The sequence below is a fragment of the Salvia splendens genome, chromosome 6, assembly GCF_004379255.2.
Source record: "Salvia splendens isolate huo1 chromosome 6, SspV2, whole genome shotgun sequence".
NCBI classification, from domain to species: Eukaryota; Viridiplantae; Streptophyta; class Magnoliopsida; order Lamiales; family Lamiaceae; genus Salvia; species Salvia splendens.
The window spans coordinates 24,565,842-24,592,505 of record NC_056037.1 but is presented as its reverse complement, the minus strand read 5'-3'; the positions used below and the strand labels follow the sequence as shown (position 1 = coordinate 24,592,505).

General features: G+C 40.0%; 4 protein-coding genes across 4 annotated transcripts; 2 read left to right on the top strand and 2 right to left on the bottom strand.

The window, feature by feature from the left end:
* The first annotated feature begins 4,476 nt into the window (after positions 1–4,476).
* LOC121807476 (serine/threonine protein phosphatase 2A 57 kDa regulatory subunit B' alpha isoform-like) lies at positions 4,477–7,335 on the top strand. The gene is made up of 2 exons (XM_042207712.1): positions 4,477–6,329; positions 6,595–7,335. The coding sequence occupies exons 1-2, from the start codon at positions 5,259–5,261 to the stop codon at positions 6,940–6,942; spliced, it is 1,419 nt and encodes a 472-aa protein (XP_042063646.1). The 5' UTR covers positions 4,477–5,258; the 3' UTR covers positions 6,943–7,335.
* Positions 7,336–7,506: 171 nt separating this feature from the next.
* On the bottom strand, positions 7,507–12,687 carry LOC121808242 (V-type proton ATPase subunit B 2). Its single transcript, XM_042208634.1, has 15 exons — positions 12,541–12,687; positions 11,717–11,778; positions 11,247–11,302; positions 11,023–11,121; positions 10,667–10,726; positions 10,367–10,478; positions 10,066–10,274; positions 9,828–9,956; positions 9,591–9,728; positions 8,991–9,141; positions 8,770–8,852; positions 8,443–8,490; positions 8,290–8,343; positions 8,095–8,178; positions 7,507–8,007 (listed from the first exon to the last, which is right to left on the bottom strand). Exons 2-15 carry the CDS (start codon positions 11,769–11,771, stop codon positions 7,822–7,824), a joined length of 1,464 nt encoding a protein of 487 aa, XP_042064568.1. The 5' UTR covers positions 11,772–11,778; positions 12,541–12,687; the 3' UTR covers positions 7,507–7,821.
* A 5,358-nt stretch (positions 12,688–18,045) lies between these two features.
* On the top strand, positions 18,046–20,270 carry LOC121810067 (protein CHAPERONE-LIKE PROTEIN OF POR1, chloroplastic-like). Its single transcript, XM_042210965.1, has 3 exons — positions 18,046–18,535; positions 19,399–19,759; positions 19,872–20,270. Exons 1-3 carry the CDS (start codon positions 18,218–18,220, stop codon positions 20,045–20,047), a joined length of 855 nt encoding a protein of 284 aa, XP_042066899.1. The 5' UTR covers positions 18,046–18,217; the 3' UTR covers positions 20,048–20,270.
* A 518-nt stretch (positions 20,271–20,788) lies between these two features.
* On the bottom strand, positions 20,789–24,725 carry LOC121806506 (protein ALTERED PHOSPHATE STARVATION RESPONSE 1-like). The gene is made up of 4 exons (XM_042206565.1): positions 23,173–24,725; positions 22,293–22,513; positions 21,853–22,076; positions 20,789–21,769 (listed from the first exon to the last, which is right to left on the bottom strand). The coding sequence occupies exons 1-4, from the start codon at positions 24,032–24,034 to the stop codon at positions 20,980–20,982; spliced, it is 2,097 nt and encodes a 698-aa protein (XP_042062499.1). The 5' UTR covers positions 24,035–24,725; the 3' UTR covers positions 20,789–20,979.
* Positions 24,726–26,664: the final 1,939 nt, after the last annotated feature.

Sequence of the window (26,664 nt, the reverse complement as noted above, 5' to 3'; positions counted from 1 at the left end):
TACAAATTACATTGGTAGGAAACGAGCGAGAGCGAGTTTGAATCGATCAAGTGGCAACGACATTTGCTAACTGGTCCAATCGGCTTAGTTATTTTCAATATAACTTGGTCTAAATTCGCGCCCCTCTCGAGGCCTTCCAAGCTCGAAACAAGGTTTCATTATTCGGAACCTAGCTAGTTGGAGTTTGATTACTTTATGAATAATGAATAAGCGTTTCTTGCTAAGTCCACTCTTGGAGTTAATAATATGTTAATTAATTAAGTAGATAGCAGGCATTAATTACTTAATGAATGTTTCTATCTTAAGGGCAGGAAATTGATGACAAACAAATGGAAACCCGGAATATTAGTAATTTCGGATTTGGATGGGCAGTGCAATATTACTTCTGTAGTGGCTGCTCGTAATATTCCAATATAAGCTTATATTAAATTATGGGTTCAATTTAATTAGTAAGAAGCTAATTGGGGGAGGTCATATCCAAATTCTTCTATAGATCCCTGACTTGGCCCAATATGTGACTTAATATGAATAGGAGAATAAAGGAGACAGATAATACACATTATTTTCATCAAAATTTTCGTCCCCCTCTCTGTCTTGAAGAGGGACGATTTTCAGCTCCCTCCGTGAGCAGTTTTCATCTTCTTTATTTAAGTCCTAGTATTCTGGTGCAAAAAGAAGATCCTTAATGATGAAGCTTGAGGGGTATATATAGCTGCAAATTCGTCCTCCTTAATTAAGGAAAAAGGCAGCAAAGTATGGTAAATCTTGGGAGGAAAGTAGGTCAAATCTGTGCGTCGCGTTTTCCCAGCGGGCCGCTGCACAATCTTCAGCGGTCGCTGCGAGTGATCCGTAGCTTCTGTCTCTTGATCAGCGGTCATTGCACTTAGGTTTAGCGGTCGCTGGCAATCATCCCGTAGCTACTGGAACTTTTGGAGTGGTCGCTGGGAGTGTTCTTCTTTCCAGCACAACTTTCCCAGAGCGGACCGCTATCTGTTCAGCGGTCAATGTCGGGACATTCAACACGGACCAAATAATGGCCTTAAAATAGTGTAAAATCCGAGCGTATCAACTACCCCAAACTTAAATTTTTGTTTGTCCTCAAACAAAACATAAAAGAAACAATAATAGATGCACAGAATTCACAAGGACTAGACGTCATAATTGCCTCAAAGTACGGAAAAGATGGATCAAGAATGAATTAATGCAATCAAATCAAGCAAGGCTTATTAGTGCACTTTCATTACTAACCCGTATATCACATTGAATTCATGCACTCACAAGTGGGCAAACTTCCAAAGATAGGAAGTGTATTTATCTCTCACTCTCAAAATGTATAAGGCAATGTATATAAGCACTCAAATCATGTATCATGCAAAGTGTACCATATGCTTGCTCAAAGTCTAATCCCTCCTCTACTAGATGTGATTAAGCATCAAAAGTCCGAAAGGTCTTTATTTTTTTTATAATGTAGACTCTTTGGTAGGTGAGTAATGTGTGGTTAAAAAGTAACTAAAAATAAAATCCCATGTAGAGTAAAATAAACTCCAAACTTTTCTTTCAAACCCAAGACACTTTTGACAATTATTCATCCTTCAACTCACTTTCCAATCCTTTGATTTTCATTCTTTTTCCACACAACCTTTCTTTCTTTTCTTTTCTCTTTTTTTTCTTTCTTTTTTATAACATAGGCATCCTTTGTAGATCAAGCACACTTTGAATTTTCTATTTCACAACATGCACTTTTTCATTTAAGCACACTACTTTTCCTCTTTAGATAATTTCCCCTTATCTCTCCAATTCCTTTACAAAAGATAAAAAATAACTATGCTAGCCCAAGGAATTGTCCCCATTATTTTGGCTTCCAAAGAATAGGCTTAAAGGCTCAAAATTGGCTACAAAAAGGATAAAAAAGATATAAAATTTTAAGAGGGGTTCTAAATCTAAGATATAAAAGTAGGTTGAAAAGATTGCCTAACATCCTCTTCAATCAACTTAACACTATGTAGCTTAAAACTCACAAGGTATAAGCATGATTCAAGACGAACAAACAATTCACTAATTGTGCACCTTTTTACCAAACCATCAAATCAAAACGTCACGCCAAGCTTAATCAAAGATAAAAAGAACGTCGCATCATAGGAAACTCTGTCTAATGTGTCCCTATACATGCATGTTTCTAAGTTCTTCATGCTATGTTTATGACATATTATTCACCTTCGGGTTTTTCAAAATAAAAAGAAAACAAAAACAACCTAAACTCACGGTCCACCACGTCATCCCCCCAAACTTATTTACAACAAAGTGTAAAATAAGTTTGTAAAGTCGGTAGGGACGTGAGTAAACTAAGAAAGCGATAAAGATACCTTGAAATTTCGTGCTGAGGCCGGACGGGACAAAAATTCAAAAAATACGAAAAATTGCGGCTGGAAAACTGTAGACGGCCAGCGGTCGCTGGGGAAGAGTCTGAATGTTCCAGTGAGTCGCTAGCGCGCCGCTACGCAAGTGCCAGCGGTCGCTGGGGAATGTCCATAAGCTGCAAAAATTTCAACCAACACAAAAACGAAATTAAAACAAAAATTACTTCAAAAACTTAAAGGAAAAGTATCCAAGCATAAAAATAAAAATAGTCTTCAACAAAACAAAAAAAATAATGATACAATGCTCATTTAAAGTCATGAGTCTTGATCTTCATTCTTGAGGAGGAGGGAAGCGGGTGTTAAGCTCATCGAAGGCACCAATAAAGTAGTTGATGTCGTCACTCATGGTTTGGCATTCCGCTCGTGCCTGGACGACCATCCTTTGGAGCTCCGCGATTTGTTGTCGTTGTTGGACGTCTTGAAGCCGTTGGACTTCTATAAAATTAAGATATTCAGGTACCGGATATGATATTTTTATATAATTTTTTTCTTATACTTTGTGTCTTAAATGATATTTTTCACTTCACTTTTTAAATTACTTTATGTCATATCTTCTTTCTCTCTTTCTTTAAAACTCTTAGAAAGAAAAAATAAATAAAATAAGAAATACCTATGAAACTCTTAAATATATTAATTATAAAAATTAAAATTATAAATTTAACTATCAAAATAATTTGAAGTTAAATTTAATTTTGACTGTGATTCGATTATATTTAGTATTAAAAACAAAAAATTTAAGAATAAATAAAACAAATCTTGGGTTAATTAATTTTTTTCTATTTCTAATATTAAAAAATAATCAACTCACAATTAAAATTAAATTTAGCTACAACATATTTTGATAGTTAAACTTTTAACTTTAATCTTTATTATTAATAGTAATATTTAAGAATTTCAAAGTATTTTATATTTTAATCTTTTTTTACTTTATAGTCCCCCGATCCAATAAAAATATGTGCACTTTCCATTTTCGTCGATCCCTAAAAATATGGTCATTTCCATTTATGGAAAGTTGTCCCCAACACATTGTTGATATACATTAATTTATTTACAACTTATATCACTATAAGCCATCATTACAACTCATCAAATACTAATAATAATATAGGTCCTACATCCACTAACACTACTTGAACCACACTTCTCCTCCCCTCTCTTACTTTACTAATTGTGCATTAATTTCCGCGTCGTTTCAAATGCTCATATTTTTTTGGGACGGAAGGAATAATAGTCTAGAGAAAGAGAAAGAAAAATGATTTGACATAAAATGATTGAAAACAAAAGAAGTAAAAAATACCATTTAAGGCACTCAAACTATAAGAAAATATCATATCCAATACTAGAGAGAGATAGAGAAGATATTATATTCAATACCTAGATATCAATGTCCAAAATGCTCCATGCCTTGGTGTATTTGTTGTGCAAAATTGTGATGAATAGAGAAAAAGTACCATGAATGTGATTACACCTTAATCCAGGGACTACCCATAATATTATTATAATTCAAGGACAGTTTGCGTGCGAAACACATTGTTCAAGGACTAATTGACTGATAAATGGTACTCCCTCCGGATCATTACAAATGAAGCGTGTTCCTTTTTAGACTGCCCCACTATAAGTGAGACATTTCCTTTTATTACAAAGAAACAACACTTTATCATTTCTCCAACTTAATCATCCCTCCAATTTTATTCTCTCTTTATTTAACAAAAACACCACTGCCTAGAAACATGTATCCAAAAGGAATGCGTCATATGTAATGTGAAGGAGGGAGTACTGAAATTAAAGGAAAAACAAGAAAGTCTCTGGTGGGGTGGGCTGCAATCTTGCTAGGGGTGTTTTCTCTAATGTCTTTCTTGGTTATGGGAGCTTTGGCCGTTCCCAAACTCAAGCCTTCTCGGTGGCTGGTGCTTGGTTTGAGCAATGTGGATTGGGGCTTGTATTTGAACACTCACACTCTGTTTTGGAATTTGAACTATTGGGATTCGATTAGTACTCTAGCTGGGGAGGTGGATAACGGCACTTTTCTACGGCCATATCATGGTGGTGTTCTCCCCCTTGTGATTGGGACGGGGGCGACCCCCCTCCACCGCGAATATTGGCAACATTCTTGGTGGGGTGCAGGAGGCTTCTGCTGTGTCGAATATGGGGATGTTTGTCGCTGAAATGAGTAGCGACTCGTTCCAGCTTCTTGGCATGGCAGAAAGCCAAGAGGTCGAGGTATGGAACGCCCCTCGTTGGGATTATGTTCCTCAGCTTTCGTGGAGATTGTTGCTGCTGAAAACTTTCTCTACTGTTTTGGGATCGATCAACCAAGCGCCCCCGGTAAAGTTCCACTCGGGACATTTGGAGTGATCATCACGTGTGTGCCTCCAGATTTGCTCATGTTGTTCTGTTCTGTTCTAATATGGCTCATTCTACAGCCTTGCTTGAAGTACACCGGGAGGAAGCCTAAAACCTTGAAGATTATGTTCTGTTCCACTGATATAGAGCGAAAGACGATGATGCAGAAAGTTGGTTTTCTGATACATGAAGTGTCATCAGGCATTGCCACAACAAGACCTTCTCGTTCGCGTCTTGTCATATGTACTTCACATCTTTCTCCATTGAATTCGCCAATATTTGTAAATTCATCTTATCCGATGTGAAAATATGACTTTGAGCTTCAATCCACCTTTGATGCCTGCCAATGTCTTAGTCCATGTCAAAGAAACCTTAAATAAAATATATGATCATTCCTATGCCACAAATAAGAAAGCTTTTCTTTGTAGTATTTTCGGATTCTCCAATACTTTTGCACATATGTAATATCGATGCTGCTGTCTCTATTTGTTATGTGTTATGTTATTTTTCAGGCGAAGCATCAAACGCTATCTTCTCCGTCTCCGCCAGATAGAGAAGAGGAGAATGGGCGCTCACCGGAATAGCCCAAAGTCGAAGAAGATGAAAGCAAACACTCTGAAATCTCTTCTTGAACTTGATTCCATGTACAGACGTAGAAGCTCAGAGCATTACGGGATTCTCTCTTTAATTTCACACTGCTCTTACACATCCACTTTCGTCGATCCATCAGAATCGCCCTCGTTGCAATGCCTGAAGCGCGATAAGCTCATCAAGCTTCTCTCTCTGCTAAAGCCAATGAGAGACGGTCCATGCCTGCCCGATGAAGTCCTCTCGCCCCTCTTCTCTATGATACAGGACCACCTCTTCCGGCGCCTCCCGCCTCCCAGCACCTCCATCTTGCTAGACGAAGACGACCTCATTGCCACCCCGGCTGCCACCTGGCCCCACCTCCAGCCGGTCTACGACATCCTCCTCTGCCTAGTCACCAACATGGAGCCTAAAACGCTAGGGGAGTATATCAAGGACTCCTTCATTCTCAACCTGCTAGCGCTCTTCAAGTCCGATGACGTGAGGGAACGAGAGAGCTTGAAGAAATTGTACCACCAGATATACTCCAAGTTCCATGGCTCGAGATCTTTCATGAGGAAAGCGATGAACGATGTTTTCTTGCATTATACGTTCGAGGGTGATGAGAAGCATGCGGGGATTGGGGATTTGCTGGAGATATTGGGGACGATCATTAATGGGTTTAGCGTCCCGTTGAAGGAGGAGCATAGGCTTTTGTTGATGAGGGTTCTGATGCCGCTGCACCGGCCTAAAGGGATGCAGGCGTATCACAAGCAGTTGGCTTACTGTGTGCATCAGTTTGTGGAGAAGGAGCCGGTGCTCGGGGTGGCTGTGGTTAGTGGGATTCTGCGATATTGGCCGACGACCAACTGCCACAAAGAAATTGTGCTGATAGGAGAGTTGGGAGATTTGGTTGAGAACATGGAGACTGAGGAGTATAAGGCTATTGCTTTGCCTTTGTGCAAACGGATAACAAAGTGCTTCAACAGTCAAAACTCGCAGGTATCTTCACTTATTATCTAGACTCTGTTTTGTGTATGTATTAGCAATTCCTTCGAAATCAATTTCTTATCAATTACTTCATTTTATCAAACAAAGGATTTTGAATCGAATTCTCCAAACATTTCATAAAATTCTATTTCAATGTACCGAAACAGATTCTTATGGATTATAGCTTAGTTGAGTATTTTTATCTTGGAGGCTTTGGAAAATTCCATCGATAGTAGTTTGCTAATTTCATCTATCTTGGCTAACTCTCACGTTGCAGGTTGCAGAACGAGCGCTCTACATGTGGAACAACGAGCGGTTTGTGAAGATGGCGTTGCAAGCCGAAGCAGTAGAGGAGGTGTTGTCCGTGGTAGTGGAAGGAATGGAGGAGAACGTGAGAGGGCATTGGAGCAAAAGCGTGCGGCAGCTGACACACAGTGTGAAGGAGATGCTGGTGGAGATGGAGCCTGTGCTCTACGCCCGGTGCCTAGTGCAGCTCGATCACAGACACTTGGAGGCGGAGGCGGAGGCGGAGACGAAGCGGAAACAGAGGTGGGAGAGAGTGGAAATGGCAGCGAAACTCAACCAATTCATCCTAGAGTCTCTCAGATCAGGCCTTCCCGATTAAATAAATAGACTCGATGGTGTGTGTTTTTGTATGATAGATTGCATCACTTATATATAATTGGAAGCCTATCTTAACCGAGTTCTCTCATTATTATTATGCGCTTGATAGAAGAGCTAAACAATTTTTGGAAATATGTGAAATCGTTGGTCATAACATATGGCTTTAATGAATGTCAAACATAGGCACATTAAATAAGTTGATAAATAAAGGAAAGCTTAAGAAATTGCACTGCTTATAGTTATAGATGAACGAAAGCATATTCCCACTTATTTATGATGATGATGATGATGATGATGATGATGATGATGATGATGATGATGATGATGATGATGATGATGATGATGATGATGATGATGATGATGATGATGATGATGATGATGATGATGATGATGATGATGATGATGATGATGATGATGATGATGATGATGATGATGATGATGATGATGATGATGATGATGATGATGATGATGATGATGATGATGATGATGATGATGATGATGATGATGATGATGATGATGATGATGATGATGATGATGATGATGATGATGATGATGATGATGATGATGGAGATCAAATTGTCAGTAGCATTTGAAAGTTGAAAGGAAGCCGCCCTTACTTGAGAAAACAATGCAAGCAATTTCTCGAATTTGAAATATAAAAGCAGGCAAATGCTCTTCATTACCGGATCTAACTGCTTCTCTTTACCAATGAATGTAAGTCTTTCGCCTGCCGGAGAGAGTTCGCTTCCGTGGGCCGTCGTCAATGCTTATTCGGAAGGAGCTAGAGGAGGATATAAAACCACCCAACATAATATACACCAAACAATAGATGACAAAGTGTTGGCAGAAACTAAGATTCCAATTTTTCCTCTCTTCCCTCTCAGTTGGACGCATCCCTGCTGTAGTATTGGTCAAGCGTCTTTGCTGGGATACGATGGAGCAGTTCTCGGGGGAAGATCCGGAGAAGTGTCCATGCCAGATCGAGCGACTGAAAGATATTGCGGGTGTCATATGCTCCCTGAGCAACAAACTTCTTCTCGAATTTATCGAGGAACTCCAGATATAGCTGCATGTTTACACAATTTTGGTAAGTGTATTTGTTTTAACTTGTGTTGCTGTGATTGTTTTATGTATAAACGTGGAAATGACAGACCAGATCTTCTGAGGAAAGCGCTTCTTCTCCGACCACGGCTTTCATTGCTTGAACATCCTTTCCGATGGCATAGTTTGCATAGAGCTAAGCATATAAAAATTAAGATTTTTAGCCAGATACAAAAGAAAAAGGTAAATTGCTTGAGCAAATCGTTTTAGCAACCATTAATATTTTATGATGAAATAGAAATCCAACCTGGTTAGACACGTCGGAGTGATCCCTACGAGTCATACCCTCACCAATAGCACTCTGCAAAAGTAATGGAGCGGCATTGTAAAACATGAAAACACTATCTTTCTCCAGCAATAACAAAACCAAATAAACTGCATTTTATTTTTATCAGCTAACCTTCATTAGACGAGACAGTGATGGCAGGACATTGATTGGAGGGTATATCTGACAGATGAGAAAATTTATTCAGCCAAGAAATGCTTTCCTTTGTATCATAAGTAGCCCACTGACTACACATGTTAACAAAGTATAGCATTTTGAGAAGAGTCTGATCATTTAGAAAGTGACAAATTACACAGTAATTCACTAGATTATGCTGACCAACTTTATGAACAAAAAGAATCTCCACAAATTTGAACTAACCCTAAAGTTCAGACTTGAGCAAATTGTGGTGTAATTGCTTGCATATGATCAACCAGAGAAAGACTATCTCCTTGTATTTACCTGCCTATTGTAAAGTTGTCTGTCAATGTATATCTGCCCCTCGGTAATATAACCTGTAAGATCTGGAGTTGGATGTGTAATATCTGAACAATTTCAATGAGCAAATGATCAGGACAAGGTTAACCTGAAAATATACTAATGCTGATAATAAATACACACACATGTATATGTATAAAGAAGATCATCAGGTAGCTAATGTTAAATGTTGGCATATGTGTTACCGTCATTGGGCATGGTCAAAATAGGAATTTGGGTGATGGATCCTTTGCGCCCTTCAATACGTCCAGCTCGTTCATAGATGGTTGCCAGATCAGTGTACATGTAACCGGGATATCCACGTCTTCCAGGCACTTCCTCTCGAGCAGCAGACACCTAAAAAGGGATAATTAATCACTTAATCTGTCACTCATTATTTTTACAAAAACATAAAATTGACATAAATATCAAGTCCAAGCTAGATATAACAGAAATGAGAACAGTTGCACGGCAGCTACCTAATTAGAAATGTTTAAATATAACAGAGACGTGTTAAACTTCAAATCAGCAGTTAAAAATAAGGACAATCACCATTTTTAAAAAAAAAAACATTTTTTCATGAGATGTATCAAAAAATAATGTAATTAAATATTTGAATTTAGATTCTTTTAATCAGATTACAAAAATCAAAATCGGAAAAACATAGGTAAGATTTCTCCTAATCTATCAGATAGACGGAACTGTTGTAACTATTTATAGTTAGTTATAGATATTTTATATCTACTATACTATAACTATGAGACTTGATCATGCATACAAATCTGGCTGTTTTTTTCAGGAGTTACCTCACGAAGAGCATCAGCATAGGAGCTCATATCTGTCAATATGACAAGAACATGCTTTCCGCATTCATATGCTAAATATTCTGCAGTTGTCAGGGCAATACGGGGTGTAATTATGCGTTCTATAGTTGGATCGTTGGCCTGCAGAAACGGTAATATTAGGAAAATATATAAAGAATCTTCATCAAGGATTTTCCTAAAAAACTAACCAATTCCAACCAAGGAGGTCACATTACTCACCAAGTTCAGGAAAAGAGTCACTCTCTCCATAGATCCATTTTCCTCGAAATCACGTTTGAAGAACTGAGCTGTCTCCATGTTCACTCCCATAGCAGCAAAGACAATGGCAAAATTGTCCTCCTCGCCACCCTGCATGACAGAGTAGATCATGAGAACAATGCTGTAACAAAGGAATCACCTGGCGCTTTTTTAATTTTAACAAAGTTAATTATGTTGTAATTTTCTCCAAAGTACGTACCTCAAGAAGATTATCAGATTTCTCCAATCGTTTGACAAGACCAGCCTGGCGACAGATCTGGGCAGCAATTTCATTGTGGGGGAGACCAGCAGCAGAAAAAAGAGGAATTTTCTGTCCACGAGCAATTGAGTTCATGACATCAATAGTGGAAATTCCAGTCTGAATCATTTCTTCAGGATAAGTTCTCTCACTAGGATTGATTGAACTCCCTGCAGTAACAATTTAAAAAATTCATAAACGTATGAGTTATGGCCACCTGGCATATATGCATAGTGGTAACTAGTATTCGATGCACACTTGCCAGATATATCCAAGTAAGCCTCAGGAAGAATAGGAGGGCCATTGTCAATGGGTTTCCCGGAACCATTAAAGATACGTCCAAGCATGTCCAGCGAGACTGGTGTCTTTAGAACCTGCAAATAAGATATAGTAGAGTTTTTATGATACCTGAGTTTAAAACGTCAAAGAAATAAATAATTTAAGGAGTTGGGATTTTTGCACTCTTCGGCCAGAAAAATGACAGGATGCTAATAATTCAAGAAAGGAGACAATAAAAGGCTTTCTGAGAGAGAGTTTTAATAAAAATTGAGAATGACTGTACCTCGCCGGTAAACTGGACTGTTGTATATTTGTTATCAATTCCAGAAGTTCCTTCAAAAACCTAATGAACAAGAAACAAAATAGTATGTGATGAGTGCCTCCTCAAAGGTCAACAACTATAGTGTAAGTATTGATGTTTGTGAACTATAAATGCTAGCAATTCGAATGCAGCTCTTTTAGAAGGAACCATTTTTCATTAATTTATAACACTAAGAAGAAGCCAAAAAGAGAATTTTTTTTCCATAATGAAGCACAAAGTTCAAATATACAGAACTTGTATAGATATAAAAAATATACTATTAATCATCAAATCAAAGAACGAAACCCTAAATTATCGGAACTAGAGGCTATGATCACCTGAACAACAGCCTTCTCTCCATCAACCTCTAACACTTGCCCACGTCGAGTTGTTCCATCTCCTAGGCGAATGTTAACAATTTCCTGGTACTTGGGTCCCTGGCATGGTTTCAGAAAGACATATAAATAAATCCTGTTCCATGACCTAAAATTTTCGACCAAGAGACGCATATGAAAATGATGCCTTATGAGGAAGAAATATGACAAGGAAACACAACATTTACCTTCACTTTGTCGAGGATGACAAGAGGTCCAGCAACTCCAGATACAGTTCTGTATTCTGCACACATGTCGAAAACAGATCCAACAGAACCAAATATCAATGAACTTAAATCTAATAGTTGTAAGGCAAGCTTCCCAAGGTGAACATAACTTGGGTGTATTGAGAAGATTCAGACGGGTGGGTTTGCTAAGAAACCCCAATTATTTCATAAAGAAAATAGTTCAATACTTTGATAGTTGGAAAACTAAAATCTTTCTATCAGCAATGTTTCTTTAGAGTAAGAGATCAAGGAAATCATAGAGATAATGGTCTTAGTGACGATTTGATTCAATACATTCTTATGTCACATATATAAATAAAAAATAAGAAACCAATAAAATGGTGGAAAGCTGAAATTGAAGGAAGGACCACATGAGCATCTTCACATTCATGTGAACAAAGAGAAGTAAGGTAAGTTGCATGACAATATACCCATTCCAATCTCCAGAGTTCCCTCCTCCATGTCAACATTATTTTCAGCACCCATACTTAACCTGAAAAATCCACAATATTGCCAACCAAATAAGAATATGTTATCAGCTACAGACTGAAGCAACTGCATTCAGTAGCAGTAAGCTGTGGATTCTAAACTTTAACTTTCATACACAATTACACATTACACAAGTGATAATATACAAGCTATGCCTCCCTAACAGCTTATCAACTGCAGAATACCAGCTAGTGACACTTCATTCAATCTATACCACACATCAAAGTCTGCAGTCTCCTTTAATTTCTTCCCAATCAGTAAATTGATCACATCTTTCCATCGGTTCATAACCAACCAAGGTCACTCGATACAATGAAACGAAATTTCTGTTTCTAAGAAGCTGAGGCAAGCTCCTTTCCACTCCACAAGTCTGACACGGGCCCTAGAATCTAATCGCTTGCCAACTAGAGGCTCTAGCAACCACAATCTAATCTAGATCATCACAGTAGATCCTCGCTTATCCAAAGAGCTTATTAAAAATAAAATCAACCGCTAACTGCCATTAATTCAGAGTGTTAAAATTGGATCACCACGTACAAAACTGAATCAACTCAACCAAAATTCAAACACATCGTAACACAAACACAAACTAGTGACATTCAAAACGATTAACTACTCCAACAACTAAGCCGTATCAATGACATGAACAATTTAAGCAGATGTGATGCGCAAAAAACATCAAAATACGAAATGAAACAACGAATATTACATAATCTTCGCGATTGAAATGTAAAGAATATGGAATTGGATCTGGAAAGTTACGTACCGATTTTTCCAATCGATGAGAGCGCGAGGAGCGGTTGGAGAGAGATGAGATGGATTTGCTGCAATCAGCTGAAAGGAAACTGAGATCTGATGGCTGTGATGCTATATATATCATGTCCATATTTGAAATATTTCATTTTTAACGAGGGGACGGGGAGTATAAAGTTTTGGAACGATATAGGATTTAATACACAATAAAGTAAGAAAGAATAAAAAAATAAGTAATAATAGTGGACAGCCGATCTTTACCTCATCTCCACTTTCCTTCAGCCACATCAGCAGTCCATCTTAAGTTCGTCCTCAGCTATCTCAATTTCACTTATCTCTAATTCGTTTTAATTGTTAGTATTTATCGAATATAAGAAAAATGAATTAAATTGAAGAAAAAATCATAGTTTATTAGAATAAAAAAAATTCTATAAAAAAAATTCTACAAACTCGTTCCATTACTCGTTTGCATCAGCCCCAGCATTCGGCATCCCCAAATCACACTTTAGCTCTCGGATAAGTGACACATATTTCCTCTTCATGCTCGGAGGTTTCAGCGCCTGGGCTTTTAACATGTCGAACAGCGTTCTCCTCTATTGGATCCAGATGTTTTTCGACAAATCTTGTGCCCCCATCATTGATAGGGCATCTAAGGACCCGCTGGCCGCTGCCTTCCCATTCCACTTAGCTGCTTTAACGCCCATTGGACGCCTCTGGGTAAGAGGCGAAGGTAACGGATCAGTATCTTCGGTAATGTCGATGAAGTTATCGCCGATGCTGCTGTTGTAGCTTCCGAAGACCCCGAGCCTAGTCCGCTTCGGGGCATTCGACTCCAACCCTATTTGGATTTTGAGGACTCCTTCAAGAGGTTGGTGCCGTGATCCATACTCTGGCCGCTGGTCATCTCCGGAGGGTGTTCTCGTAGATGTCGTGGAGTTGGTCCCCGTTGTGCGTTTTTGCCCTTTATGTTTCACTATGGCGTATCTATCTGCGATACGCCCCAGAACCCTCCTAGTGTCTGCATGTTCGACACAATGGGATCCTCCAACATGTCGACCCAACTACTCGCAAATAGCAAGCAACTCAGGCACACTTCATCATCTTGGACTGACCCTCGGGCTAAGACGGCTCGTCTAAAGTTGCCTTCCCCTCCCTCCCCCTCAGGATCCTCCCCGTACGGAGAAATATCTAAGTCCAACAGCGAGAATGACTCGTTATTGAAGATAGGATTGGCCGTCGGGACAGGATCATCCAATCAATCGGCGATTCCGTCCATATTGGGTCGATAGACATTATCCCCGTACTGCGAGGAGGGGTTCAATGGTCTACCGGTACCGGCGTAGCCCCCTTGGCACATAGCATAGCCGCCTTGGTACAGAGGGTACCCACCTTGGAATGGAGCATAGCCACCGGGGAACAGAGGGTAGCCATCACGGAATCGGTTTCCGTCAGGGAATTGGGACACGTCGGGACACTGGGACTCGTTGGTGTTTGGGGAATCACTATCGGGATTCATTATCGGGATTCATTTTATTGCTAGAGAGAAAAAAATTGTAGTGGAGAGAATAAGAGGTGTGAATGAAATGGAGAGCAATGAGGTGTATATATAGGGGTGGGAAAAAAATCAAAAAATAGAGATCGGCACTCCGAGCGGCGTGCAATAAGCGTCGATCTTGCGCCGACCATGCTCGTCAATACCCAAGGGGCATCATCCGCCAATCAACGCTGCTCGGCATCCTAACGGCAGTAGGCGTCGATGGAATGGTGGCTAATCGGCGCCCTATTGTGAGTGCTCAAAGAGAAAAAAAAAAAAGAGAGAAAAAAAGTAGTTGAAATAGTATTAGTGGATTGTGGGATCCACTTTTCTAAAATAGAAAATTTAAAATTTTTAATTTTTATGGGCCATACTAAAATAGAAATAGTATTTATTTTTAAAGGATAGATGTAGTACTATATATTAATAATTCTATCTTGTATCATACTTAATAAATAAATGTGACAATTATATGCACTTAAGGGCATGTTTGATACTCCTTTGGTATCAGTTAAGATGATCCCTTTCTTTTTTGTACGTGTTTTGAAAAAATGGTAATAAATAGTTACAGTTGAGAGAAAATAAAGTAAGAGAGAGAATAATATACAAGAGAGTCTCTTCTATAGTATTCTCTCTTATTTTAATTTCTCTTCACTTTAACTATTTATTGTTATTCTTTTAAACAAGTGCGAAAAAGAAATGAGTCGTAGTAACTAGGACAGAGAGAGTACTTTTATGTGAAAAATGTTTCTCAAGAAATATTTGGGAATATACTCTTAATTTTTCAGAAAAGCTCTTCTTTTCTCCGTGTTTGATAAGTTTAATCTTGCACCATGATAGATAGTGAACTTCCATTTTTACCCCTCACCAAATGTTTGTTTTACATTAGTTTGCCATTGATTAAAATTATCAAAATTACTAATAAGAACAAAATTGGACCAACAAAAACTCGGAACAAGCACATCTGGATTACTTTTTTTGTCATCAGTGCCTCAATTTTAAACATAAGCACAAGAACTCCAATAAGCACATCAAAAATATCTAAGAATAAAGAGGGCAGCAATTCTTGAAACTTTGTCGAACTCCCCTTTCTTCGGTGACTCAATTCACAAAAAATTGCACAAGCACTCCAACACCCAGAATAGATTCCTTAGCTTTTGGGCGGAAAAGCTAACTAATGAATGCCAGAAAATATATACGGGCCTAGTGCATATTGGTGGGCATGAAGTTAAAATTTAATTAGTATCGAACAATGTAAAAGCCTGGAAAAGAGGGCCTTTTCATACCTTTTCAGACCCATCAAACGAGCCCAAAACATGCCTCATACTGCCGCTACCGCTACAGCCGCTGCCGCTCCAGTAGTTTTCAATTTTTAAGAAATATAATGGAAAGTGAGTTGAAAAAGTTAGTGGATTATGGGTCCTACTTTTTATATTAGTTTTATAATAAAATGTGAGTAGAAATGAGTCAGTAGAATATGGGGTCTACTACCAAAAATGGTAAAAAGTGAAATGAGACAAATTTTGGGGGACGGACGAAAATTGAAAAATGAGAAAAATTTTCAGGGACGGAGGTAGTAAATTATATAAGGATTAATTTCTAGGGTTTAATTTATTTAATTTTTAAAATTTAGGATTTCAATTATATAATTTTAATTTTTAGGATTTAAATTATCTAAGTTTTACCCCTCGGTCTACAAATAAATATCTCATTTTTTACCAGCTCGGGTTTAAGAAATTGATCAACTTTATAAAAGAAAGTGATAGAAAAAATTATTGGAAGATGAGTCATATTTTTTTATATTGGTTTTATAAAAAAACGTGTGTAAAGTGAGTTAATGTAATATGAGATCCACCTCCCAAAAAAGGTAAAAGTGAAATGAGACATCTATTGGCGGACGGGTGTAAAAAGAAAAATGTAACATTTAATGGCAGATGAAGGTAGTATTTTAGGAATTTGTAATGTAAATTTTGGATTTTTGTTAATGAAATTTTATGATCAATAAAACGTATTATTAATTGGATTCATGAATAGTTAATGGATGCGATTGAAGTCAGTTAAAAATCAAATAAAAGATAGATTAAAACTGATATATTATAACACACTCGTTTCAACCCACGTGCGATGCACGACGAAATATTTTTTTATCATACGATTTTAAGTTGTTAATTGATTAACACAAGATCAAGTTTTGATTCCGAAAACAAATTGGTAGTATTGCAAGTTTTAAAATTGGACGATAGCTTTTCAAACCTCAAAACGGTTTTAAAATTGCATTTTGAAGTATAAAAGCGCCGACACAGAATAATATTGTCACAAAATTGTGTGTAATCTTTTTTGTATTCTGTATCCATTTAAATTAGTACTATACTTTATCATAGTCGAGCTTCGTTACATTGCAATATAGTGACCCTAATACGGTAAAGAGATTTTGCTTTGTTCCATACCAAGAGTCTATTTGATTCAATGACTCTTCACTCTTCTTATTCCTATGGTAATTCATATGTTCATGAGTATTGATGGTAGAATTAAAAGAAAATTAAGTAGTATTATGTTAATTGTCAGTAACGGCAGAATGAAGAGAGACAAATAATCTACTCTAGCTGTTATTCTAATTTTAACGGCATAAAGGGAATTAAATATAACAATGAATTGTTAATGAATGCCTTTCTAGTTACCAAATTACCATGTATTTATAGTTGATATAAAAATATGAGGAACCTATTTCAAAACCTTTTCGTTTTACCCACCTTTCAAAATCTTTTCAGTTTCTAAATTTATTATAAGGGCTCTACGAAACTTTTCATTTCCTTGAATTTATAACACATCTATCGATTTTTTATATGCATATTATAATGAATCATATACAATTGATGTCCTTTGAATTAAATTGTCAACGTATGGGATGAGTTATGAGAATTTATTTATTTAATTGTATTGCACCAAAGTTGCCAAGGCTTATAAGGTGAACAAAATTTGTAAACGTATAAGAACCAAAATTTTTAATTCCCAAAATGCCCCCAAAACTCAACTTTTATATATTTATAGATAGATAATTAAAGAAGAGCAAATGCCAAAATTGGTCCTGAACATATGCCCGTTTTATGATTTTGGTCCTATACTTTATATTTTGAATTTTTGCATCCCGAACATTTCAACTCGAATCACAATTGGTCTTACACTAACAGTTCCGTCAATTTTTAAACGGTCAACGGTTTTAGTCCGATTTTGACCGATTAAAATATTTTCAACTAACTCATTATATCATTAATTATTATTTGAGTATAAGCGATGAAGATGCAGAGAAGGAAGTCAGGAGGCGACTGAATCTGAGAGGGCGATAGAGCGAGCTTTCAAAGAGGACGAGGCGCGGCGGAACGCTCCTCTGACGGCGGAGAACACCGGCAGGGTTATGGATGCAATGCGCCAGATCTCCTTCGGCGGCGGCGGCGCTCCCGACTGGGCAGGCCAGATCCCCGAGGATCAGTGGATTGACAGCCTTCGGAGGTTGCGGCCGCCGTCCTCCTCCGCCTCTGCACCGATTGATCACTTATTTTATCGATATTTGAGATAGTGTATATTGTTTGCTAAAAATTGAAGCCACTGATTGATCAATTTTCATTTACCGTTTTTTTTTATGAAATTGAATGTCTTTGTTAGACCATTCTAATGTAGAATTCGTGATCGGTTGATCGTGTTTGCAATTGCAGGAATTCTGATTTGAAAGTGAAAAGGATAGATTCATAATTATCAGTTTTAATCGGTCAAAATCGAGTTAAAACCGTTGACCGTTTAAAAATTGACGTAACGGCTAGTGTAAGACTAATTGTGAACAGAGTTCAAATCATCAAAATGCAAAAATATTAAAAAATATTTAAAAAAATATAGGACAAAAATCGTGAAATAGAGATATATTCAACACCACCAATATTATATGACTAACATTGGGTCTGTTGCTCTTATATTTTCACTCACATAAAAATAATGTTTGCCAAAGTTCAGAAGAAAAAAAAAGAAGTTGGAAAGCAGCGCACAACACAAATCCAAAAGAACGCCACGTCATCTCCTTCCCTTCCGCACTACTACTCTCCACAAAGAAAATCCAAATTGCGCCTCAGCCGTAACTCAATTCTTCTCTCACACACACTACCACCACATGGCCACAGCTTTATCCGTACGGCCCTACCGCGCTATCTCCGGATCGACCTCCTTCCACCGGACCGGGCGGCGACCGGTCTCAAATGCGCTCAGCCCGGCCCGCCGTCGTCCCTGGGGCTCTATGTTCTCCCGTCGCATGTTAGCTGCTGCGCCTCTTCTCGCCTCGCGAGCGGACGATTCCGCGCCCTCAGAGATGTCGGTCGAGAATGCTCTCAAATTGCTCGGTGTCTCCGAAGGTGCGTCGTTCGATGATATTCTCCGCGCGAAGAATTCGATCCTCGCGGCTTGTAAAGATGACCAGGAAGCAATTTTACAGGTTATTCCTCCTTTTCACGAATTGTGTGGTTAGAATTAGCTCGAATAATTGGAGAATTCGAAGCCAATTGAGGTTTTGGATTGCTGTTGCTTGCATTCTGTTGTTGCGGTGCGATTATAGATTGTTTTGTTGATCAGTTGTTGCGAGATTGGATTTTTATTTTATCGCTACTGTGCTTAATTGAGCCTTTACTGCTGTTTGTTATGCTTTTTGACTTGAGGCGTTGAATTGAATTCTTGCTTTTATTGGCTAGGTTTCGTGTGAATTGGGGATTCATTGGTTATTCTGTTTTTTGTGTGTTTGAAAGGCTTACTTTAGCTTCGGATAGTTTTCCTGAGCTGCAAAATTTGGGGTTGTAGATTAACAAAATCTCTTATGGAAGTAGAACTAACTATGAATGTGCTGGAGTCAAAATCAGAATGAGGCACTGGGAAAGGACGTTTTCTTTTCTTTCTGGATCTATACTATGCTGTAAAATGAAATTACCAGATTAGGCGATGCTCCAGTTCGTTCTAGTGTTGTCTTTTAACAAAATTCACATTTAGGAATGAAAGCAAATACTCAACGAAGTTTATGGATTGCAATCGATGGAAGGGTATCTCTTTTGGCAGTCGTACCTGAATTAGCATGTAGTTATGTTTTAACAATGATGGGGATATTTTCATCAAACAAAGATAGAAATTAAAAAAGCTTGGAACACTTTTAAGTGTTCAATTTTTTATGTGATTTTATTTCCTGATCCACTGGAACTCCGATATCGATCTGTGTGCTGTGGATTATTTTCGGGGCATCCATAGCTCAGCTATCTTTCTCTTGCCTTGTCATTGCTTACTTACATTAGAATGGCTTATCATCGTGCACAGGTGGAAGCTGCATATGACATGCTGCTAATGCAAAGCTTATCGCAACGAAGAGCAGGGAAAGTGGTGAGCAGTAGCATCCGTTACGCTGATGTTAAGGCAGTAAGTGCTCCCAAAATGGAATCAATGCCAAAATGGCTGCAGAATTCTGTCAAAAGCTCACCCGTCTCTGTGGAAGCACCATCCACTAGCGAGTTAGGAGTGCAAGCTGGAGTCTACGGAGCTCTAATGGTTTTGACATATGTAAATGGCGCTTCGTCACCTTCCACAGCACCATATGCTGGAGCTGATGTTCCTGGCCTCATTTTAGCCACCAGCTTCGGTGCAACCTTATACTTCATGACCAAGAAGAATGTCAAACTAGGTATAAAAAATGGCCCAGTTTTTTTTTTTTATAACGATTCGGGTTTTTGGGTTTCGATTTACAAATTGAATGAACAACTATTGCTGACCAAAACCGGGTCTTACTACTGCAGGAAAGGCTACTGTGATAACTATTGGGGGGCTCGTGGCTGGTGCAGTGGTGGGCTCCGCAGTGGAGAGCTGGTTGCAGGTGGACATCGTCCCGCTTATGGGAATACAGTCTCCTGCTACCATTGTGAGCGAATTTGTAGTCTTCTCGCAATTTTTAATCTCCTTATACTTGAGATAAATAGATTGAGGCTGAGAAGTACTCTCCCAAGCCTGGGATTACACCCCCAAAAAATCTAGCAATGCATATTTAGGGTGTATTTTTAACACATGTTGTACAAAATGTAATGCTTTAGAACCTATCGCATTAAATATAATTCTGCTGCAAAATGTCCATCCCCAGATTCAGCATTTGCTTATTCTTTAGGGAATAGGAATATATATGATTTTGTGACTTTTATGTAGATTTTTGTTCTTTGTCTTGTTTGTTAATAATGACATATACTCCCTCCGTCCGTGATTAAATATCTCATATTTGATTAGTACGGGTTTTAAGAAATTGTTTGACTTTATGTAGTAAAGTGGATAGAAAAGTTAGTGGAATGTGAGACCTACTTTTATATATTAGTTTTATAATAAAATGTGAGTGGAATGAGTTAGTGGATTGTAGAGTCCACTTATAGTAAAAGTGAAATAAGACATTTATTAGCAGACGGACGAAGAAGGAAAAATGAGACATTTATTGGCGGACGGAGGAGGTATATCTTTACAGGCGAGCCAAGATATCGCCACTACAATATATCCTGAGAAAAATGCACCCAACAAGAAATAAGATTATACATATCCTTTTATCCTGAGAAAAATGCACCCAACAAGAAATAAGATTATACATATCCTTTAATCACAAATAATCATGGCAATCGATCATGCCCTAAATAAAGCAGTTGAAATACAATATGAAACACCAATGTTGACCAAGACAAATCAAGAAACCATTGAAATACGAGATGAAACAGCGTGTGGGAAACATTTGTCAAGACAAAAAAATCATGAAGGAACAATGTCTCAGCGAGTTGCTTCGACAGAATCTTCAAATATGCAAACCTACAAGCAAACAACAACAATACGCATCTAACCAAGCACTGATGTTTTTTTTCTTCTTTTTCATGTCATCTACATACAACTGTCTCCCAACTTCTCACCTTTCTTCTCTACCTCCATCAACTCATTATACATTTCCAATGCAGCCCTCGAGAATTCCGTCATACTCTCAAAAACCCTACAAAAACCTGTCTGAAAACCATTCAATGTCATCCTCTCAGTCTCTTGCATGAGCTTCTGGTGCTTCTCCTTCTCCAAATCCACCCGTCTCCGAAGGCTGTCCAGTGTGTCCTTGCCCTCGATGAGCGGGCCCGCCTCTGCTGCACTAGCGTTGCTCAACTGAAGCTCGAGCATCCGGTTCTCGGCCTTATGGAAGGCTGAGGTCTTCCTATCCAACTCCTTGGATAGACTATCCACTTTCCTCTTCTGCTGCAGCTCTTCCCCTTGCTGAAGCCACAGAGCTCTGACATCCTTCGAGCAGCCCCGGATCGCGACAGAGACAGCCTTCTCTGGCAGATGGTTCATTGACTCTAGCCAATCGTGGGATAGCACCAGCAGTGGGGGGCCGTTCAGCTGGCACGGCACCGCGGATGCTCGGCCCCTTGAGTAGAACTCGACTTCGGGGGCGACGAACTTGGATAGCCACCCAAAGAGGGCCTCTACGTAACTCTTCTGGGCGGATACGTACTCCGTGAAGCACGTGCGCCAGTTCCGGAGCTCGGCCTCGAGCTTGAGCGTCGCGAGCCGGTGAGTCTCGTTGCAGAACTTCCCATACGAGGGGCACGAAAAGGTGGTCACTTCAAATATGATCTTGCGCTGGATTTCATGGGAATCCAACATGATTTTCCATGTTGCTGTCATACTGCATTGAACAGAGGAATGAGTTATGAGAGGATTTTCCATGGTGTGTTTTTTCTAATGTAGAACGTGACCGATTCTTCCTACCCTTGAAGTAGCTCTCGTATCTGGGGCTCGAGCTCTTCCTCTATCAGCTTCTCGATCTGTTTAGATATCGTTTCAGCACTACGTATTGCCACCAGGATCCTGCTGTAGAGATATTTGACTGCTGCTCTGCTCTTGTAGACTGTGAACCCCTCGTCTCCTCTAACGTCTTGATTTTGAAGCTGGTTGCACTTCTTCTCGTAGATTTTGCGTATGCTGTCTCCATTCTGGAATGATGATGAGAAAGAATCATAGAAACAAATCAATTGGTGTAGCGCTCTAGTGTTGAAGAGTCGATGTTCTCACCGATCACATCTTAAAATGACTATAGCATAATCTACATCAACAAATTTCTCTAGTAGCATTCCACAAGTTCTTGAATAGTTATAATGTAGTATACTAAAATTTGGTAGCTAATGAAGCGAGGGAAGGGATTGTTATACCTTAACTTCGTTGTATAGTTTCTTTTCCCAGGCATAGAGCCTTCCTAAGGTAAGCGAGTGGCTTCCCGAAGTCATGCCTCCATATTCATCAAAGAGATCGTTGCTGAACTCTGTCCATGTCAAGGAACTCTTGGAACTAGACTCGACCAAACTCTTGCAAGATGATGAGCGTGAAGAAGCAGACCTCCATGAGATGGCTTGGATCAACTTTGTTGAGTTTTCTGCATCAACATGTCTGTTTGAGTGTGATAGCTGCAGAGTGACAGAATAAACTAAAACTACACAAGGATCACTAAAAAATGATAAATCACCGAAGAAGCTGCAATAGAGAGACACCGAAACTAGTGGCAAAATCGCATTTCATCAATCATAAATCATGAAAGAGTGAGGCTGTCATCGTTCAAACTCTGATTGTCGCTGTGGAAAAGTGGGGATGCGAAGTGCATTTCAAGGGACATTATGGTCTGATTCCAAATAAGAGACGAAAAGGCGAAGAGAAACTAACAGGAGCATCAACTGTTTCTTATAATGTAAATTGTGCAGTGCAAGAGAGCTTTTCCTTAACAAAAGGCAAAAAAGATTAGAAGAAGATTAGAGTGTATGAAAGTTAAAGAAGATTAAAAGAAAACATTAGGAAAATTTTGAATTGGAGATTCATAGGAACAACATTTGTTGATCATTCAAGTGCAGATTCATCATAAAAGTTGGTTAATTTAAAGACAACTGTAGTTATAAATCACAGAAACCTCCACATATTGAACTAGATAACTTAATGTAGCACTTCTCTCTGCAAAGGTGATGATAAGATGTAAACATTTTCTGCAAACTATACACGAAAACAGCAAGAAGAAGCTCTGATTATTGAAGGAAAAAAAATCACCTTTTATCTCGTCAATATTAGATTGCAAATGCACCCTGTTGCACTCCAGCATTCTAGAAACATCCTTACCAGAATCATAAGCCACAATGAAATGATCTTCAATATCATTCAAAGCTTCCAACAGCTCTCTCCCTTCAACTGGTTTGTGATTATCCACAACACTCATCCCATTCTCCCTCTCTCTCTCCACACCCTTAACAGCCTCAATTTCACCCCCCTTCTCTTTCACACTGGCTGTTTCCCCTCCTCTCTCTCCATCTTCATCCTCAAGTTCAGGGATTCCTTCTTGCTCCCTCACAGCCCTCACCTCCTCCTCAGACATCCTGTTGTAGACATTAATCATTTCTGGCCTTGCCACATTGTTGAAAGGGTTGAAGAAATCCCACCCAAAATCGGTCTGTGGTGAAGCCATTGTTGTTTGAAGCTGGTGTTGAGGGGGATGAGGCATGTCCATGTAGAAGTAGCCACAGATGTTCCCTTCTTCTTGTTTCTCTCTCATTCCCTCTCTCTCTTCCTCACAAGAAACAGAGCTGATTGAGGAACTGCAAGACTCACATGCAATGGTCTCCTTTGTGGGCTCAGAGGGTTTTTGCTGGAGAAATAGAGGGTTTGAAACCACCTTTTTCTCTTTTGTGGGAGAGTGAGGAGGGAATGTGATATAGTAAGGTGCATTTGGTGAAGAATGGCGTGTGACAAAGAGATTTATGGCTGCTGAGACACCAGAGAGTGATTGGCAGTATCTGTAGTGAGCATCTGCTAGAGCATACCTTCTCTCTACAGCCAGCTTGAGCTGCTTCTTTCTCTCTCTACAAATTGAGACTACCTCCTCTTCCTCTTGTAGTCTTGATGCTACACATCCCATTTTATTGTCTCTCTCTTCCCTAAACAAGCTTGCCACATACAGAAAAAAGGTTGCTTCTTGGAAATGAAAAAATTGAAAAAAAGTGGTGGGGCTGGCAAGATTGGTTTTTTATGAACTTTTGCTGGGATTTAAGACATTTAAACAACACCCATTTTTTTGTCTCTCTCTCACTCTCTCCCCTAAACAAAGGGCTTGCTACATACAGAAAAAAGGTTGTTTCTTGAAGTGAAAAAACTGAAAAAAATGGTGGGGCTGGCAAGATTGGTTTTTTATGGACTTTTGCTGGGATTTAAGACATTTGAACCACAGCCATCTTTGTATTTGGAGATTTAAAAAGAGGGATTTTGTCTGAAGAAAAAAAGATAACTTTCAAGAATGCGACCCATGTAGCCTATCTCCTTTCCACTTTCATGACTTCAAGAATGTAGTAAAAGTGGGCACATCTGGTAAAAGAAAGGAGATAGCTTCTTCTTCCCCTCTCTCTCTCCCTTAACTTCTGGTAAAAGAGGGGGGAAACTATGAAAATGAAGAAAATGATGCTTTGTTTTGGTGTTTTTCGTGCACAGAACAGAAAACGAAAATGCAGGTAATCCTGGCCTAGTTACTTTACCCTCCTAGCCTAAAATGGAGAGAGAGATTGGTTGGGGCTCGAGGAAGAGATGATTCTACTATTTCTCTGGCTTTGGTAATGTAAGTTATTGTACGATTGGTTTTTGGTCCATACTGTATTTAATAAGGAAAAAAGGGAGTGTGGAATCCAACCTATCAGATGAGAGAGCATCAGAGAAATGTCACAAGGAGACAGATGGCGCTGACTAGTGAGAGAAAAGAGGAGTCAAATTTGTTCCTAAAAAGGCTAGTCAAGATTGTACTGATAGATTATGTCCCCGCATGCATATACTCTTAGAGCATATGTAACACCATGGGCCGGGCCGCAAATCGCGAGTCCCTGCCCGTCCCATGCATTACACGGAAGGGCGGCACGGCTCAGGCCCGTCCCGGGGCAGTGTTCCCTGCCTGGGGACGGGGTTGCACGGTGACGGGCCGCATGTCCCGTGTCCCGGCCTAGCGTTACACACTCTTCGGGCCGGGCCACAAATCCAATTTTTTTTTTAATTCAATGTCTATAAATACGAGCATGCGTTCCATCCATTTCAATCTCGCGTTCCATTTCAATACTCTATTATACCCTTTGTTTCGGCGCCAATGGATTGGTTCAACAACGATCAACGTGAGATGGAAGAGTTCTTTAACTCGAACAATTGGTACATACCGTCGTCGCAACCATCGCAGACACATCCTAGTCCGGGAGTCGGTCGCCCATCGCCGCGCCTATAGTGTGCCGGCGATCGGCGCGCCGGTCGCCCCCTTCAAAAAAAATTTTCAAAAATTAACCCTATAAATACCACTTCTCCACCATCCATTTACACCATTTTCACACACTCTCCATTCATTCACTATCTACACTTTCACTCTCTAAAAATGCATGGTGGAGACGACGAACCACCCGGCTCGCACGAATCGGGATATGGCGGCAATCCTTCCTAGCCGTCGGGATATGGCGGCTATCCTTCTCAGCCGTCGGGATATGATGGCTATTCTTCTCAGCCGTCGGGATATGGCGGCTCTCCTTCCCAGCCATGGAGTTGGAGTCAATCTCCCCCGCCGTGGGCATTGAGTCCAACTCCTCCTCCGTCTCAGCCGTGGAGGTCTTCTCCCACGCCCCAACCTTTGCAGAGGAATCTTAGTCGCTCGGCGTTTGGAGATTACAGACCCAACCTCGACACCCTTAACCATCCGCGTCCGGAGACCCCTTTCCAATCCAGCCACTCTCCTTTCACTGACGCAGATCAAGACTCATTGGATACGATGATGGGTCTGCTCAGTTTCGGCTTACCGGATACGCCGCCAGCACGCGTGGATACGCCCGTTGCGACGAGACTCGGCGGGTCCGAAGGGGCGGGCTCAGGCAGCGGCGGTGGTGGCGGTGGAAGAGGCGGCGGCCGCGGTGGAGGCTCGGGTAGTGGCAGCGGCAGCGGTGGTGGCGGCGACGGCAACGGCTCAGTGGAAGCCAGACATAAACGGGATGTCCACTACACCAAAGCGGAGTCCATTGCTCTGGCGAGGGCGTGGGATGCCGTCACATCGGACCCCATAGTGGGCACCGATCAGACCGATGGGAGCTTTTGGAAGCGCGTCCTATGGGCATACAACAAGTTCAAACCTCGCGGTGCCAGACCGCGTGACACAGAACAGCTCCGCAAAAAATGGTCTAGGATTCTGCCGTCCACCAAGCGGTTCGCGGGCATATACCAGAACAACCTGCTCAATGCTGAGAGTGGCCGAAGCGAAGCTAACGTGAAGGCACTGTCGATGGGCCAATACAACACGGAGGGCTGGCCGAAGTTCACAATGTGGGAGGAGTATCTAGTTCTCGAGGACTGTCCGAAATTCAAGGCCATCAGTGCGCAAGAGCAGGCCGGAGCTCCTTGGCCGAAGCGTACTAGACACAACATTGTCGGGGACTACAGCAGCGGCAGCGGCTCGCGATCATTCGACCTGAACGACGAGTAAGCGGAAGAGCCCTCCGCTACACACTCTAGGCGCGCACGCCCTCCGGGACAATAGGC